Source organism: Barbus barbus (genome assembly GCF_936440315.1).
Source record: "Barbus barbus genome assembly, chromosome: 4".
Classification (NCBI taxonomy): domain Eukaryota; kingdom Metazoa; phylum Chordata; class Actinopteri; order Cypriniformes; family Cyprinidae; genus Barbus; species Barbus barbus.
Genome location: NC_136732.1, coordinates 40,527,041 through 40,544,486, shown reverse-complemented (window position 1 = coordinate 40,544,486; position 17,446 = coordinate 40,527,041). Strand labels below are relative to the sequence as shown.

General features: G+C 37.5%; 1 protein-coding gene across 2 annotated transcripts; it reads right to left on the bottom strand.

Moving 5' to 3' along the window:
• Positions 1–1,828: 1,828 nt before the first annotated feature.
• On the bottom strand, positions 1,829–16,446 carry LOC306863414 (GTPase IMAP family member 8-like). 2 transcript variants are annotated; one of them, XM_079406748.1, is made up of 5 exons: positions 14,785–16,446; positions 13,436–14,272; positions 12,545–12,652; positions 3,317–3,519; positions 1,829–2,946 (listed from the first exon to the last, which is right to left on the bottom strand). In XM_079406748.1, exons 1-4 carry the CDS (start codon positions 15,314–15,316, stop codon positions 3,341–3,343), a joined length of 1,656 nt encoding a protein of 551 aa, XP_079262874.1. In that variant the 5' UTR covers positions 15,317–16,446; the 3' UTR covers positions 1,829–2,946; positions 3,317–3,340. The 2 variants fall into 2 exon arrangements, with proteins under 2 accessions (XP_079262874.1, XP_079262875.1); XM_079406749.1 differs by lacking the exons at positions 12,545–12,652; positions 13,436–14,272; positions 14,785–16,446 and adding exons at positions 5,902–6,009; positions 6,793–7,626; positions 8,139–8,690.
• Positions 16,447–17,446: the final 1,000 nt, after the last annotated feature.

Here is a 17,446-nt window from a genome sequence, read left to right as displayed (position 1 = left end):
AGGGTTAAACCAGGGTGTTTAGATCGATCTGATGACGTACCTGTCGTGACGTACGCACCGCATCAGGCTGACATAAGAGGAGCCTTTTATAGCATGTATATATACACAGACATGATCAAATATCAATCAGTCGGTGATTCGCATGTGCCGCTGCTGAGAACTGTACATAGAGAGGGGGGTGTGTAACGACATCGTCAGTGTTAGATTCGATAAGCCGCATTACGCACCTGTGAATAAATCTAATATTACAGACATTTGTATCAGACGTCTATTAAAAAAATACCTACGTCGAAATACCACCTCTATCAGCAATAACGGATTCGTCACCGCTAGATTTTGTTATTGCGGGTACAGGCGAGGATTACATCGGTCACTGTTATATACACGGATGAAAATAACCAGGCCAGATGGCAGCGATACAGCAGACGGCGCACCTGTCGGTTTAATAAATTACCCCGGTGCATGTATATTCTCGCAGGTGGATGTTTCTCTAGGAGATTGTCTGATAACACAGAGTTCTAGCACTTATCCTTACAGGTATTTGATCGAAGCTTTGATAAATTTCGGAAAAGATACCTTCGAAAGCGTCTTTTCAGCTGGTTTGTTTTACAGAGATACACCGGGTCACATGGACTCTACTGACCCCGCGGGGGAAAATACGGGGTTAATGAAGCGAGCGGCGTTTACCAACGCTAGCAATGTTGTAGAATTACTAGCACCCATTCATAGCGACATTTTCTTTCAAGAAAAATGAATGTTGAACGGTGTAGATATAAAAATACGGATGACGAGAGGTAAAGACAAGTTCTGTCTGATGCGAGATGACGCTACCGCTTATAAACGTTTCAGCATCTCCTTTTGTGAAAAAAAATTTGGTTTCACCGGGTGTGCAGTTAGGACACGCGCAGGCTCTTCTATCAACCACTGCTAAATACCCTATAGAACGTGTGTCTGAAGAACTTCTCTATCCCTGTAGGATGTCACGTGTCTAATCAAGAATATCTTTTTCTTGGAACGCTGCCAAAATCCATCATTTTAGTAATGACAGAAAATTCTGCTTTTTCAGGGGCGTACGATAAAAACACCTTCGCTTTTAAACATTTTAACCTGGAGTTTTTAACTTTATATCGTGACGGTGTCCAAATCCCATCCAAACCCCTGCAACCGGAGTATGAGAGAGGATCTGCCGTGAGGGACTTTTATCAACTCGTATTATCTACCGCTGGCGATAGATCGCCAAGATTTTCTCAATGGATACACCCTCTACGGGTTTAATTTAGCACCCGATGAAGATTGTTCGAATCACGTCTCTCTAATCAGGTCAGGAAACATTAGACTGGAAGCCCAATTCAGACAGCCTCTCAGGCAGTCTATAACCATTATCGTATACGCGGTTTTTGATTCGATCGTTAGCTTTGGTGGTGGTCCAAAAAATTAGCGTTTTCCAAACCCCATCCAAGACTTTTTAAAAAACAATTCTATTCGTGTACGATACTCTAACAAACAGGTTCAAAACATCACATCAGACGCTTGTGGACAACATTGTGTGTTTTTTCTCTATCACATGTCAAAAGGACAGGATTATGAAAGTATTGTTAAAATGTATTATGATGATCCTATTAAAAATTATGATATGGTCGTTCGCTTCGTAAAGAGACTGAAACCTAGACTCATTTAATTGTACTCGGTGCGTACAGATCTAAAATAAAAGGAAAAAGTAATAAAAGGCGCTGTACCGTATAAAGAAATGGTGTTTAATAAATAAAATATGTAATCACAAAATGTATTAATGTGTGTACTGTACAAATAAAAGACAATGTGTAATCAATCTTATCTTTTTTTATTAACGTCATATTGCTAATTTAACATAGGATTTAATACAAATATTTCAAACATTTCAAATATGTTTACAAAGAATGATGTTAAAAAGTTAACCACGCGTTAGCATCAAGAGTTGGTGAATTAAACACATTTCCGATGGGGGTACTAGTTTGTGACATAACCGTAACCTTTTTACCTCTCCGCTTTTTTAACGGGGCGGGTATGTTTGGCGACATCTGCTGGCGGTGTGTGGGTGATTTTCTTTTAAGGACCTCGACCGCACGCTTAACTTGCGGATTGCTTATAGTTGATGAAAACGGTACATTTAAACCGGGTCGCATGTGTGTTTTCATCAGTGTAGGGGAAAGTTACTTTATAAAAATGCAATACAATGTTATGTTATTCCATTACTTCTTTCCCCGCCAGCGGTTTTTTTACAAGTTGCCAGCCACCGCCAGCATTTTTGATGATTTTCACCTAAATTTGACAGGCCTCAGAATATTTTCTGCTATGAAAATATGAACATATTATATATTAAAATAAAGAACCAAGCCTCTGCTCTTAATAAAATAAAATAAAAAATATTTTATTCTATCTTCATGTGTTCATTTTTTATCACCACTTGAATGCACATAGGTTTCATCAGAAATACAACATTTTGGACAAAAAATAATTTTTATCAAAGTACTGCATTTTCAAGCAAAATACATTAACATTTTTTTTTTTTTCTTATTTACAAAAAAAAGCTTCTAACTAGCATTATTTTCTTTTCCTACTTTACATTTCTTATTTACAAAAAAGCTTCTAACACTAGCTTTCTCATTTTTTTATATTCTACCTGTATGTTTTCTTTCTATTTATTATAAAATGAATAAATGAATAAAAAACCTATGTGTACAGCATTAGACTAACCGAGACTTGTCGCAGCACGTACATATTATTTAAATGTACTCCAGAGTTAAAAATGTCAGTCTCCATGATGAAAGTCCTTAGAGGTCTAGGGTGCCTGAAGATGGATGCTGTAGTGAAGCATGTCTTGAGGATAATGAAGAGCTCTTTGACTTGATTTGACAAACATCAGTGTCGAATGGATGATGAGGGAGAAGTCGTATGGCCTTAATTTCCCTAAAATGAAATACAGACTAAAGGTCAAAATGAACAAAATCAATATTCTTACACATACAGAGAGAAATCAATAATCAAACTCTGAGAAAAATCTTATTAAAACAGGTCATGATATTCAAGTGAAATGATCTGAATGGGAAAGTTTTGTTTTTTTGTTTGGAAATTAAACAAACATTGACTTATTAATATTCATTTTTGCAGATCAATTCATAGTAGAATCCGCAAAGAAACAGAGTAAAAAAAAAAACATGTATAATTAAGAAGTGAATAAATATTTTCTTCAAGCAAGTATACAAAATAAAAAATAGAATGGTTTTGGAAATTTGCATCATGCACAGATGTCTTAATGTGATGATTTGCCCAAATTTACCTGAACTTATCCTTCAGCTTCATATTATCTGCCAATCACAGACACAATGTCTTCAACAGAACCAACAATTGATCCAGCAGCTGCTCCAACAACAGGAATATAGTAACCCCAGTCACGAGCTCGCTTTGATCTGTATGGTACTTTTGCTTCAGCTTCTTTTAAAGCTTTAGCTTCTGCTTCTGCTACTTCCTTTACATGAAAACCTTTAAAAATAATTGCACAACAAAACATATCAACACTTGAGAATAGGAAAAAACATATTCACTATTATTTAAGAGTTTTCCCTCAACAAACTCCTGTTTAGCTGCTTATTAATAGTAAGGTAGTTGTTAAGTTTAGGTATTGGGTCGGATTAACCGATCTAAAATATGATCATGTAGAAAAAGGCATTTATATGAGCTTTATAAGTAATAATAAACAACCAATATGTTAGTAATATACAGTGGTGTGAAAAAGTGTTGGCCCCCTTCCTGATTTTTTTTGCATGTTTGTCACACTTTAATGTTTCAGATCAAACATATTTAAATATTAATCAAAGATAACAAGTAAACACAACATGCAGTTTTTGAAAGAAGTTTTTTTTATAATGAAGGGAAAACTGAATCCAAACCCACATGGCCCTGTGTGAAAAAGTGCTTGCCCCTAAACCTAATAACTGGTTGGGCCACCCTTAGCAGCAACAACTGCAATCAAGCGTTTGGGATAACTTGCAATGAGTCCGTTACAGCGCTGTGGAGGAGTTTTGGCCACTCATCTTGGCAGAATTGTTGTAATTCAGCCACATTGGAGGGTTTTCGAGCATGAACCGCCTTTTTAAGGTCATGCCACAGCATCTCAACAGGATTCAGGTCAAGACTTTGACTAGGCCACTCCAAAGTCTTCATTTTGTTTTTCTTCATCCATTCAGAGGTGGATTTGCTGGTGTGTTTTGGATCATTGTCCTGCTGCAGAACCCAAGTTCTCTTCAGCTTGAGGTCACGAACAGATGGCCGGACATTGTCCTTCAGGATGTTTTGGTAGACAGCTGAATTCATGGTTCATTTAATCACAGTCTTCCAGGTCCTGAAGCAGCAAAACAGCCCCAGACCATCACACTACCACCACCATATTTTACTGTTGCTATAATGTTCTTTTCCTGAAATGCTGTGTTACTTTTACGCCAGATGTAATGGGACACACACCTTCCAAAAAGTTCAACTTTTGTCTCGTCTGTCCACAGAGTATTTTCCCAAAAGTCTTGGGGATCATCAAGATGTTTTCTGGCAAAACTGAGACGAGCCTTTGTTGTTTTTGCTCTGCAGCAGTTTTCTTCTTGGATCTCTGTCATGCAGGCCATCTTTGCCCCGTCTCTTTCTTATGGTGGAGTCATGAACACTGACCTTAACTGAGGCAAGTGAGGCCTGCAGTTCTTTAGATGTTGTTGTGGGGTCTTTTGTGACCTCTTGGACGAGTCGTCGCTGCGCTCTTGGGGTAATTGGGGTTGGCCGGCCACTCCTGGGAAGGTTCACCACTGGTCCATGTTTTCTCCATTTGTGGATAATGGCTCTCACTGTGGTTCGCTGGAGTCCCAAAGCTTTAGAAATGGCTTTATAACCTTTTCCAGACTGATAGATCTTCATTACTTTCTTTCTCATTTGTTCCTGAATTTCCTTGGATCTCAACATGATGTGTAGCTTTTGAGGATCTTTTGGTCTACTTCACTTTATCAGGCAGGTCCTGTTTAAGTGATTTCTTGATTGCGAACAGGTGTGGCAGTAATCAGGCCTTTTTCACACAGGGCCATGTGGGTTTGGATTTTGTTTTCCCTTCATAAAAAAACCTTTCATGTAAAAACTGCATGTTGTGTTTACTTGTGTTATCTTTGATTAATATTTAAATTTGTTTGATGATCTGAAACTTTAAAGTGTGACAAACATGCAAAAAAATAAAAAATCAGCAAGGGGACCAACACTTTTTCACACTAATGTACATCTTGATATTTCTACATTTGATCCGCTCATCCCAGAGCCGCTGAAAATCAGAGATGTGACATGCTTTGATCTCTCCGCTGTGCGGTCACGAGATTCATGAAGCTCTCAATACTTCCAAACAACTCGTGGGATAGACAGCACTATTTTAGGAATACTATTAAAACTATTTTAGGGAGCGCAAATGGCTAATGAGCGCTGCTCTGCACTATCTACTGGTTAAAATGGTAATTCAGCGTGTTTTTAAATGTTAAAATAAAAAGTGTTTTTTATCAAGTGAAAGTTTTCGTTTTACAAATAAGGAGAATTTTTAAAGGAAAAAAAATGTTGATGGTCATCACATATGAATAATAATCAGACGTTTGAGGTTTGAAGTGCTGGAAAACGTTAGATCTCATTCATCTTAGGATGCATTAAAGACACACTTGTGTTGTTTCTCTCTGCTATTGCTGTACCATTGCAAGCATTTTGATTTCATACAGTTTGTCAAATGGCTTCAAAACATGTAGATGTGCTTGTGATTTGATGACTGCTGCTGCAGCATGTATAGCGTCAGTAGTGAAAGAAAACATGGGACTGCTTCATAAGATTTGATGGCGTCATCAGAGCTTGCCATACCTTGTCTTGAATTGATTATGCTGGTGAATCGATTGTTTTCCAGTATGATGAAGACCAGCAGAAGAACACAAATGAGCCCGAAAAACACTCCCAAATATCCACTTCCTCCTGAAAAACAGGGAGAAAACACACAGATATCCATTAAGAACAAATCACATATTATAAGATATATCCCCTAAAATCAACATTTGTGAGTAATTTATAGAGCTTTTTTAACGAGTGCTCTTTTGAATGCTCTTTTATAATGACAATCACTGGACATTAATATACGATACAATATGCTAACCATGTATGCTGTAAAGAAAAAATTCTGTGTTAATACACTAAAGGCCTGTTCACACCAAGGACAGTAACTATAAAGATAACAATGAAGATATATTTCTAAAAATCATTCTCATTATTAAAGAATAGCAGACTCCACACCACAAATATAACGTTAAAACAACAGAGAAACAATATCCTTGGAATCACTTTTAGAACAACTTTCTTTCCTGCATTTCCTGCTAATGTATGATAAAAGATGAGCGTGCGCTGAGAATAAACAGAGCTCATCCGCTGGTGTGGACGCTAACATGGTTATCTTCATAATTATCTTCAGTTATCATTCTTGCTGTGAACCTTTACACTGACATACTCTTCTTACAGAACAATTACTGAAAGTTTATGTAATGATTCTCATTATGTAATATTCCTCAAACATATCACCATCTCTAAATACACGAACTGAAAGTGCATTTCTACTTCAGTAGTACTTGAAAAAGTATACTAAATAGCACTAATAATTAAATAGATTTTTAGTGCATTGAAATAAAGTACAGTACTGCAAGAATATACTGAAATTGATTTTAAGTGCAGTCAGATAAAGTACCAGAAGTGTTTTAAGTGCATTACTTATTCTCTCTTTCTCTTCTTGAAGTTTATCCATCAGGATCTTCGTCTTGTTTTCTTCTTCTTCATGTTTAGATTGAAGATCTGCTTTCTCTCTTTTCATTCGTTCTCTCTCTCGTTTCAGTCTCTGATTAAATTCATCACAATCTCTCTGTTCTTTCTCCCTTCTTTTCTCATCCTCTTCTCTTTTCATCTTTTCCTCTTTTTTCTGTTTCTCCAATTTCTCTCGTTCTCTCTTCATCTTATGTAAATGTGTCTCTAGTGAATTAATTTTCTTCTTCATCTCTTCATGTTTCATCAGTTTTTTCATCTGTGCCTCCAGAAACTTCTCTGTGGAGAAACTCTCTCCTCTGTTTTCTTGCAGCATCTGCTCGATGTTCTCCATCAGTGTGGACACTTGTGTTTTGGGACCAAAGAACTGGTGTCTTCCTCCAAACCTCTCGATGACAGACTGTGTGTCTTCACTGAGTTCTTCTGTCTGATGCTCTGAATCCTGCTTTATGAGGATCATGAGGTGTTTGTTGATTCTTGAGCTGAAGATCCTCTGGATCTCCTCTATTTCTGCTCTGTCTTCATTATTGAGTGGAGCAGCAGGAATAATGAGGAGGAAAACATGGACTCCAGGATGACAGAGAGACACACAGCGGAGAGTCTGACGCATCACTTCCTCCTCTGAGAGACCAATCAGAGCTGGAAGCTCCAGCAGATTAATCAGACGATTATGAATCTCCACGTCTGATCTTCTGTCTGTCTGCTGCAGGATCTGCTCTGATACGGAGGATTTTAATGCCCCATCGCTCCCGCACACAACCAGATTCAGCTTCACACTCTCTGAAACTGACAGAAGAAGATGATTAAAACATATTCATTTTTCACTAGTGTTGCACGATATAGTGGTATATAAAGGTATCGCGATACCCTGCTTTTAAAAATGGTATGATTCTGCATGTTACTAGTACCGGTACTCTAAGAATGCATTTTGATAAGAGCCGTAATTCCTGAGTAAAACACTTGTTTATTTCTCGGGCTGTATTATTATGAAAAGGCGAATGTAACCATTAAAATAGACTGGAAAAAAGCAGAATTTGGAAAAAAATAAAACAGATTTTTGGAAGATATAAAACAGATTCATAGGGCCCAATTTATTTAATTTGTATCTTTGTTTTATTGTATTTGTCCTTTAGTTTGTTACTTGCATCTATGTTATTATTATTAATAACAAAGTTAAAACGTTTCCTGTTGTTCTCGGTTTTTGTCGTAGTATTGGTCCAGTAGTTGTATTGAGATATTTTAGTTGAGTATTGTATCAAAGTCAATATTTTGGTACTTGGAGCTTCAAGCATCATCACACTCAGTGGTCTGTTGCTCCATCATGAAACACTGTGAAGCTTTAGCACAGTCCAGATAACGTCCATCATTCATCTTCTCAATGTGCTCAAGCGTCTGCAGAAGATCCTCAGGAGAGCTGCTGCTCTGGAGACTGAAGTGTCTGTTTGCACATTTCTGGATGATTTTCTGTAGGATGTCACTGGTTTCTGTGGGCTCTTGTGTGCTGAGCACCATGGTGTGCTGATAAACGCTCTCAGAGAAAGAGCGCAGCACCTTCTCCACATGCTCCTGATCTTCTGCTGTATACTGATCATGTTTGAGGAGCAGAACGATCACATGAGGTCCTGGATCAGACAGAAACACACACTCTCTCACTGTCTGTGTGATCTGATGATCTGAGATGTTCGTCTGGAGCAGCTGAGGACTGTTGATGATGATCACACGTCTGTCCTTCAGTCTTCCTCCGACTCTCTCTACAACATCTGGAGGAGCTTCACTGTCAAACGCTGCTCGTCCTAACATGAAGTTCCCCACCAGACTGTTTTCAGACATGCTCGAACCCAGAAGAACAATCCTCACTGCAAAGAGTCAAATCAGACATTTAATATTGACAGTCCTCACATCACACAGTAGCAAAGATCATATGTGAGATGTAACATGCTCTGATAACAAGATCTTGATATTAATCCAGCATCACAGATTCAATCACTTTAATCACTTTCATTTATTGATGTAAGCACAGACTTACTCTGAGGAGGTTCATCTTTGCTCAGTCTTCTCCTCTGAGGAGGATTGTGGAGGACAATCACTGTATTAAACAGAAGTCATACATTATATTTGACTGTTTCATCACAGTAGCACAAACCAACAGATATCAGCATCTTTGAATGATTCTGACAAACAATGTTAATCAAAGTCAAAGTGAGATTCTATCAAATCACTTCCTGTGATTCTCACCTGTGGTGTCAGCGGCTGACATGTTGATCTTCTGCTCTTTCTCCAGTCTTCATCTGATCATCTTCTCTGACTCCTGATGTCTGTCTGTTTATCGAGATTGTAGTGATTTTCAAGCAGTTACACAGTCTCTGTTTATTCATCCAGACTCTGAAGCTGCATCACTGTTCTTCCTGTAGTTTGTTCAGTTTTCTGCAGCAGATTGAGCTGGAAATCTCAGCTAGTATAGATTATGAAGATATTCCTGCAAAACTGCTGTGATTCACACCGAACAAACACACACTGATAACACTCTCATGTATTATAGAAATAAGACACTCTCTGAATTACATACAACAGATTAAACTGAGAAAGATTAAGAGAAGTGTGTTGATCTGGAGCTTCAAGTGCAGATATTCTGCATCATGTTTATCTAAAGACCACAAACTAAACACACTTCACATCAGATAATACTCATGCGTCTCAACACTGAACTCAGTCTTTTACTCAGATTTGTTTCTCACACGTTTCTGTGACTGAAGTGAAAGTGAAACTGATGTTTCTGCAGCTCGTACACTTATTAATGACACCGATGATTAAAATAAACTCGTGTTTTAGTGTTTCTGATATTTAGATTTCATATAACGTATAGAGTGTATATAAGGAAATGTGATACCTGCATGACTCGTCATCGTGCTTATATGATTATTTCCTTATTGTTGTTCTTCGTCTTCTTCTTCTTCTTCTTCCTCTTCTGGTGTTAATGGCGGCTGGCAGACCAACTAAAATGGTGCAGTCTCGCCACCTACTGGATATTTATATATTTTTAACTAAAAACTACAATCTCTTAAATTCTATTTATCAAACTTGTTTCTTTTAAGAAAATAATGAATTAATTTAATATTCATGATTGCTTTGGGCCACCTCCTAACATAACCTGAGGTGACAAATGATTTATTCCCAAGGATCTTAACACTTGAATTAGTATAAATCTTTCTCTTTCATATGCATCACACACTATAAGAACGTGATCTATTGATTCAGCCGGACCACATTTATCACACTTTCCCCATTCTGTGTAGGCACTGATTTAACAAACAATGTCCAATACACATCCTTGACATTAAAACATCTTTTCTTTTGCCATACTTTCTTCTTTCTAGACCTACTTTCTCTTGAATGTGATATAAATGTCTATCTTTTGCTCCACTATCCCACTCCTTCTGCCATTTCTTTCTTATTTAATTTGCGATTAACCCTTCTACTTCTGTTTTACTCATTGACACTTTAATGTTAATTTGTGCATGTTTCAAAGCCTGTTTGGCCAGATGGCCTGCCTCCTCATTTCCTTCCACACCCATGTGTGATGGTACCCACACGAAGTTTACTATTAGTCCGGATTTACTTATTCTAAATAAACTCTGCATCACTTCAAATATCATATCTTGTCTTGCATGTCCACTTTACAATCTGTGCAAATTACTGGAGACAGACCTTAGTTTCAGTAGTCATGTCAAAGCAGTAACTAAATCAGCATACTATCATCTCAAAAACATTGCAAGAATTAGATGTTTTGTTTCCAGTCAAGACTTGGAGAAACTTGTTCATGCCTTTATCAGCAGCAGGGTGGACTACTGTAATGGACCGGCCTTCACCGGTCTTCCCAAGAAGCAAACTGCTGCCAGGATTCTGACTAGAACCAGAAAATCTGAGCATATCCCATCAGTCCTCAGGTCCTTACACTGGCTTCCGGTTACATTTAGGATTGATTTGAATGATTTTAAAGTGTTATTACTCATTTAAAAATCACTCAATTGCCTAGGACTTCAATACATTGCATCAATGCTCACAGATCACTGAGATCATTAGGATCAAGAAATAATACCAAGGGTTCACTCAAAACAAAGGCAGTCTGATTTTCGCTAGTATGCCGCTCTGCAGTTGGAATCAGCTTCCAGAAGAGATCAGATGAGCTAAATCACTAGCCATATTTAAATCTAGACTTAAAACACATCTGTTTAGCTGTGCATTTACTGAATGAGCACTGTGCTACATCTGAATGATTGCACTGTATTTTACGTATCCTCATTTTTTATTAATATTCTCAGATGTTTTACTTCATTTTAAATATTTTTTAACATTTTAAAATTGTAATTCTTTGCTTTTATTGTGATTATTTGTATGATAAGTGTAATCATTTTTATGTAAAGCACTATGAATTACCATTGTGTATGAAATGTGCTATATAGATAAACTTTAAAATTAACCCCATACTGCCTTATTTGCAAGCAAAAAAAAAAAAACACGTAAACAAGCATTTTACCTTTGTATTTATGAGCAAACACAGCTATCAGTATTCCAGCAATCACACAGAGCACAATAAAACGCGGGTACTTGGGGCGCTATCTGGTCCTCAACGTCTCCATCGTCGTGCAGGAAACAACCACGTCTACAGTCTTTAAATCTTTTAAACGCGCAGTTTAATCTCTCCGTAAACTCAGAGTTCGATACAGATGAGTAAATATATGAACTGATAGTACAACCGTCTGTAATCACGCTTGACTGGCCAATTAAGGACACCAGGAGGTCACCAAACACTCGCGTCTCGTGACGAGCTCAAAGTAAACAACCAAATCAAAAATTGAGTTTCCCAAGGGATGTCTATTACAGTTCTTAGCTTTTAAAACTAGTCAAAAGGATTAATTTAATCACTTCATTACCGCCTGCAGCGCGTCTCACCCCTCCCCTTCTATTTTTTTCAACCACCAATCACATTACACACCCCCCAATTGAGGGCGGGACTCTACACTAAAAAAACCAATAGAAATACAGGAAACCTAACCTGCTTGTTAAAACCACGTTTTTCACATGTGTAAATCAATCAAACCTGACATAAGATCACGCTCTTAAAGGAGCAGATACACAATTAGATTACCTCAATATAATGACCTACACCTCAGTCACAGTTTAGTTCATGAAGATCTCAATACTTCCAAACAACTCGTGGGATAGACAGCACTATTTTAGGAATACTATTAAAACTATTTTAGGGAGCGCAAATGGCTAATGAGCGCTGCTCTGCACTATCTACTGGTTAAAATGGTAATTCAGCGTGTTTTTAAATGTTAAAATAAAAAGTGTTTTTTATCAAGTGAAAGTTTTCGTTTTACAAATAAGGAGAATTTTTAAAGGAAAAAAAATGTTGATGGTCATCACATATGAATAATAATCAGACGTTTGAGGTTTGAAGTGCTGGAAAACGTTAGATCTCATTCATCTTAGGATGCATTAAAGACACACTTGTGTTGTTTCTCTCTGCTATTGCTGTACCATTGCAAGCATTTTGATTTCATACAGTTTGTCAAATGGCTTCAAAACATGTAGATGTGCTTGTGATTTGATGACTGCTGCTGCAGCATGTATAGCGTCAGTAGTGAAAGAAAACATGGGACTGCTTCATAAGATTTGATGGCGTCATCAGAGCTTGCCATACCTTGTCTTGAATTGATTATGCTGGTGAATCGATTGTTTTCCAGTATGATGAAGACCAGCAGAAGAACACAAATGAGCCCGAAACACACTGCCAAATATCCACTTCCTCCTGAAAAACAGGGAGAAAACACACAGATATCCATTAAGAACAAATCACATATTATAAGATATAACCCTTAAAATCAACATTTGTGAGTAATTTATAGAGCTTTTTTAACGACTGCTCTTTTGAATGCTCTTTTATAATGACAATCACTGGACATTAATATACGATACAATATGCTAACCATGTATGCTGTAAAGAAAAAATTCTGTGTTAATACACTAAAGGCCTGTTCACACCAAGGACAGTAACTATAAAGATAACAATGAAGATATATTTCTAAAAATCATTCTCATTATTAAAGAATAGCAGACTCCACACCACAAATATAACGTTAAAACAACAGAGAAACAATATCCTTGGAATCACTTTTAGAACAACTTTCTTTCCTGCCTTTCCTGCTAATGTATGATAAAAGATGAGCGTGCGCTGAGAATAAACAGAGCTCATCCGCTGGTGTGGACGCTAACATGGTTATCTTCATAATTATCTTCAGTTATCATTCTTGCTGTGAACCTTTACACTGACATACTCTTCTTACAGAACAATTACTGAAAGTTTATGTAATAATTCTCATTATGTAATATTCCTCAAACATATCACCATCTCTAAATACACGAACTGAAAGTGCATTTCTACTTCAGTAGTACTTGAAAAAGTATACTAAATAGCACTAATAATTAAATAGATTTTTAGTGCATTGAAATAAAGTACAGTACTGCAAGAATATACTGAAATTGATTTTAAGTGCAGTCAGATAAAGTACCAGAAGTGTTTTAAGTGCATTACTTATTCTCTCTTTCTCTTCTTGAAGTTTATCCATCAGGATCTTCATCTTGTTTTCTTCTTCTTCATGTTTAGATTGAAGATCTGCTTTCTCTCTTTTCATTCGTTCTCTCTCTCGTTTCAGTCTCTGATTAAATTCATCACAATCTCTCTGTTCTTTCTCCCTTCTTTTCTCATCCTCTTCTTCTCTTTTCATCTTTTCCTCTTGTTTCTGTTTCTCCAATTTCTCTCGTTCTCTCTTCATCTTATGTAAATGTGTCTCTAGTGAATTAATTTTCTTCTTCATATCTTCACGTTTCATCAGTTTTTTCATCTGTGCCTCCACAAACATCTCTGTGGAGAAACAGTCTCCTCTGTTTTCTTCCAGCATCTGCTCGATGTTCTCCATCAGTGTGGACACTTGTGTTTTGGGACCAAAGAACTGGTGTCTTCCTCCAAACCTCTTGATGACTGACTGTGTTTCTTCACTGAGTTCTTCTGTCTGATGCTCTGAACTCTGCTTTATGAGGATCATGATGTGTTTGTTGATTCTTGAGCTGAAGATCCTCTGGATCTCCTCTATTTCTGCTCTGTCTTCATTATTGAGTGGAGCATCAGGAATAATGAGGAGGAAAACATGGACTCCAGGATGACAGAGAGACACACAGCGGAGAGTCTGACGCATCACTTCCTCCTCTGAGAGACCAATCAGAGCTGGAAGCTCCAGCAGATTAATCAGACGATTATGAATCTCCACGTCTGATCTTCTGTCTGTCTGCTGCAGGATCTGCTCTGATACGGAGGATTTTAATGCCCCATCGCTCCCGCACACAACCAGATTCAGCTTCACACTCTCTGAAACTGATAGAAGAAGATGATTAAAACATATTCATTTTTCACTAGTGTTGCACGATATAGTGGTATATAAAGGTATCGCGATACCCTGCTTTTAAAAATGGTATGATTCTGCATGTTACTAGTACCGGTACTCTAAGAATGCATTTTGATAAGAGCCGTAATTCCTGAGTAAAACACTTGTTTATTTCTCGGGCTGTATTATTATGAAAAGGCGAATGTAACCATTAAAATAGACTGGAAAAAAGCAGAATTTGGAAAAAAATAAAACAGATTTTTGGAAGATATAAAACAGATTCATAGGGCCCAATTTATTTAATTTGTATCTTTGTTTTATTGTATTTGTCCTTTAGTTTGTTACTTGCATCTATGTTATTATTATTAATAACAAAGTTAAAACTTTTCCTGTTGTTCTCGGTTTTTGTCGTAGTATTGGTCCAGTAGTTGTATTGAGATATTTTAGTTGAGTATTGTATCAAAGTCAATATTTTGGTACTTGGAGCTTCAAGCATCATCACACTCAGTGGTCTGTTGCTCCATCATGAAACACTGTGAAGCTTCAGCACAGTCCAGATAACGTCCATCATTCATCTTCTCAATGTGCTCAAGCGTCTGCAGAAGATCCTCAGGAGAGCTGCTGCTCTGGAGACTGAAGTGTCTGTTTGCACATTTCTGGATGATTTTCTGTAGGATGTCACTGGTTTCTGTGGGCTCTTGTGTGCTGAGCACCATGGTGTGCTGATAAACGCTCTCAGAGAAAGAGCGCAGCACCTTCTCCACATGCTCCTGATCTTCTGCTGAATACTGATCATGTTTGAGGAGCAGAACGATCACATGAGGTCCTGGATCAGACAGAAACACACACTCTCTCACTGTCTGTGTGATCTGATGATCTGAGATGTTCGTCTGGAGCAGCTGAGGACTGTTGATGATGATCACACGTCTGTCCTTCAGTCTTCCTCCGACTCTCTCTACAACATCTGGAGGAGCTTCACTGTCAAACGCTGCTCGTCCTAACATGAAGTTCCCCACCAGACTGTTTTCAGACATGCTCGAACCCAGAAGAACAATCCTCACTGCAAAGAGTCAAATCAGACATTTAATATTGACAGTCCTCACATCACACAGTAGCAAAGATCATATGTGAGATGTAACATGTTCTGATAACAAGATCTTGATATTAATCCAGCATCACAGATTCAATCACTTTAATCACTTTCATTTATTGATGTAAGCACAGACTTACTCTGAGGAGGTTCATCTTTGCTCAGTCTTCTCCTCTGAGGAGGATTGTGGAGGACAATCACTGTATTAAACAGAAGTCATACATTATATTTGACTGTTTCATCACAGTAGCACAAACCAACAGATATCAGCATCTTTGAATGATTCTGACAAACAATGTTAATCAAAGTCAAAGTGAGATTCTATCAAATCACTTCCTGTGATTCTCACCTGTGGTGTCAGCGGCTGACATGTTGATCTTCTGCTCTTTCTCCAGTCTTCATCTGATCATCTTCTCTGACTCCTGATGTCTGTCTGTTTATCGAGATTGTAGTGATTTTCAAGCAGTTACACAGTCTCTGTTTATTCATCCAGACTCTGAAGCTGCATCACTGTTCTTCCTGTAGTTTGTTCAGTTTTCTGCAGCAGATTGAGCTGGAAATCTCAGCTAGTATAGATTATGAAGATCTTCCTGCAAAACTGCTGTGATTCACACCGAACAAACACACACTGATAACACTCTCATGTATTATAGAAATAAGACACTCTCTGAATTACATACAACAGATTAAACTGAGAAAGATTAAGAGAAGTGTGTTGATCTGGAGCTTCAAGTGCAGATATTCTGCATCATGTTTATCTAAAGACCACAAACTAAACACACTTCACATCAGATAATACTCATGCGTCTCAACACTGAACTCAGTCTTTTACTCAGATTTGTTTCTCACACGTTTCTGTGACTGAAGTGAAAGTGAAACTGATGTTTCTGCAGCTCGTACACTTATTAATGACACCGATGATTAAAATAAACTCGTGTTTTAGTGTTTCTGATATTTAGATTTCATATAACGTATAGAGTGTATATAAGGAAATGTGATACCTGCATGACTCGTCATCGTGCTTATATGATTATTTCCTTATTGTTGTTCTTCGTCTTCGTCTTCGTCTTCTTCGTCTTCTTCTTCCTCTTCTGGTGTTAATGGCGGCTGGCAGACCAACTAAAACGGTGCAATCTCGCCACCTACTGGATAGGAGTGTGAAGCGCATAATGTTTAGGAAGGAAAAAAAACTAAATAATTCAATTAAATAAAAAAAATATTTATATATTTTTAACTAAATAAAACTACAATATCTTAACTTCTATTTATCAAACTTGTTTCTTTTAAGAAAATAATGAATTAATTTAATATTCATGATTGCTTTGGGCCACCTCCTAACATAACCTGAGGTGACAAATGATTTATTCCCAAGGATCTTAACACTTGAATTAGTATAAATCTTTCTCTTTCATATGCATCACACACTATAAGAACGTGATCTATTGATTCAGCCGGACCACATTTATCACACTTTCCCCATTCTGTGTAGGCACTGATTTAACAAACAATGTCCAATACGCATCCTTGACATTAAAACATCTTTTCTTTTGCCATACTTTCTTCTTTCTAGACCTACTTTCTCTTGAATGTGATATAAGTGTCTATCTTTTGCTCCACTATCCCACTCCTTCTGCCATTTCTTTCTTATTTAATTTGCGATTAACCCTTCTACTTCTGTTTTACTCATTGACACTTTAATGTTAATTTGTGCATGTTTCAAAGCCTGTTTGGCCAGATGGCCTGCCTCCTCATTTCCTTCCACACCCATGTGTGATGGTACCCACACGAAGTCTACTATTAGTCCGGATTTACTTATTCTAAATAAACTCTGCATCACTTCAAATATCATATCTTGTCTTGCATTTCCACTTTACAATCTATTTAAAACTGAAAGGCAGTAACTAAATCAGCATACTATCATCTCAAAAACATTGCAAGAATTAGATGTTTTGTTTCCAGTCAAGACTTGGAGAAACTTGTTCATGCCTTTATCAGCAGCAGGGTGGACTACTGTAATGGACCGGCCTTCACCGGTCTTCCCAAGAAGCAAACTGCTGCCAGGATTCTGACTAGA

What these genes read in the sequence shown, in the direction of transcription:
- LOC306863414 (XM_079406748.1), bottom strand. Translation starts at nt 15,316, where the DNA reads ATGTCTGAAAACAGTCTGGTGGGGAACTTCATGTTAGGACGAGCAGCG. An exon ending in GGAGCAACAGACCACTGAGT is followed by an intron (nt 14,273 to 14,784) that starts GTGATGATGCTT and finishes TTCTTCTATCAG; the next exon opens with TTTCAGAGAGTGTGAAGCTG. An exon ending in AGAAGAGAAAGAGAGAATAA is followed by an intron (nt 12,653 to 13,435) that starts GTAATGCACTTA and finishes CCTGTTTTTCAG; the next exon opens with GAGGAAGTGGATATTTGGCA.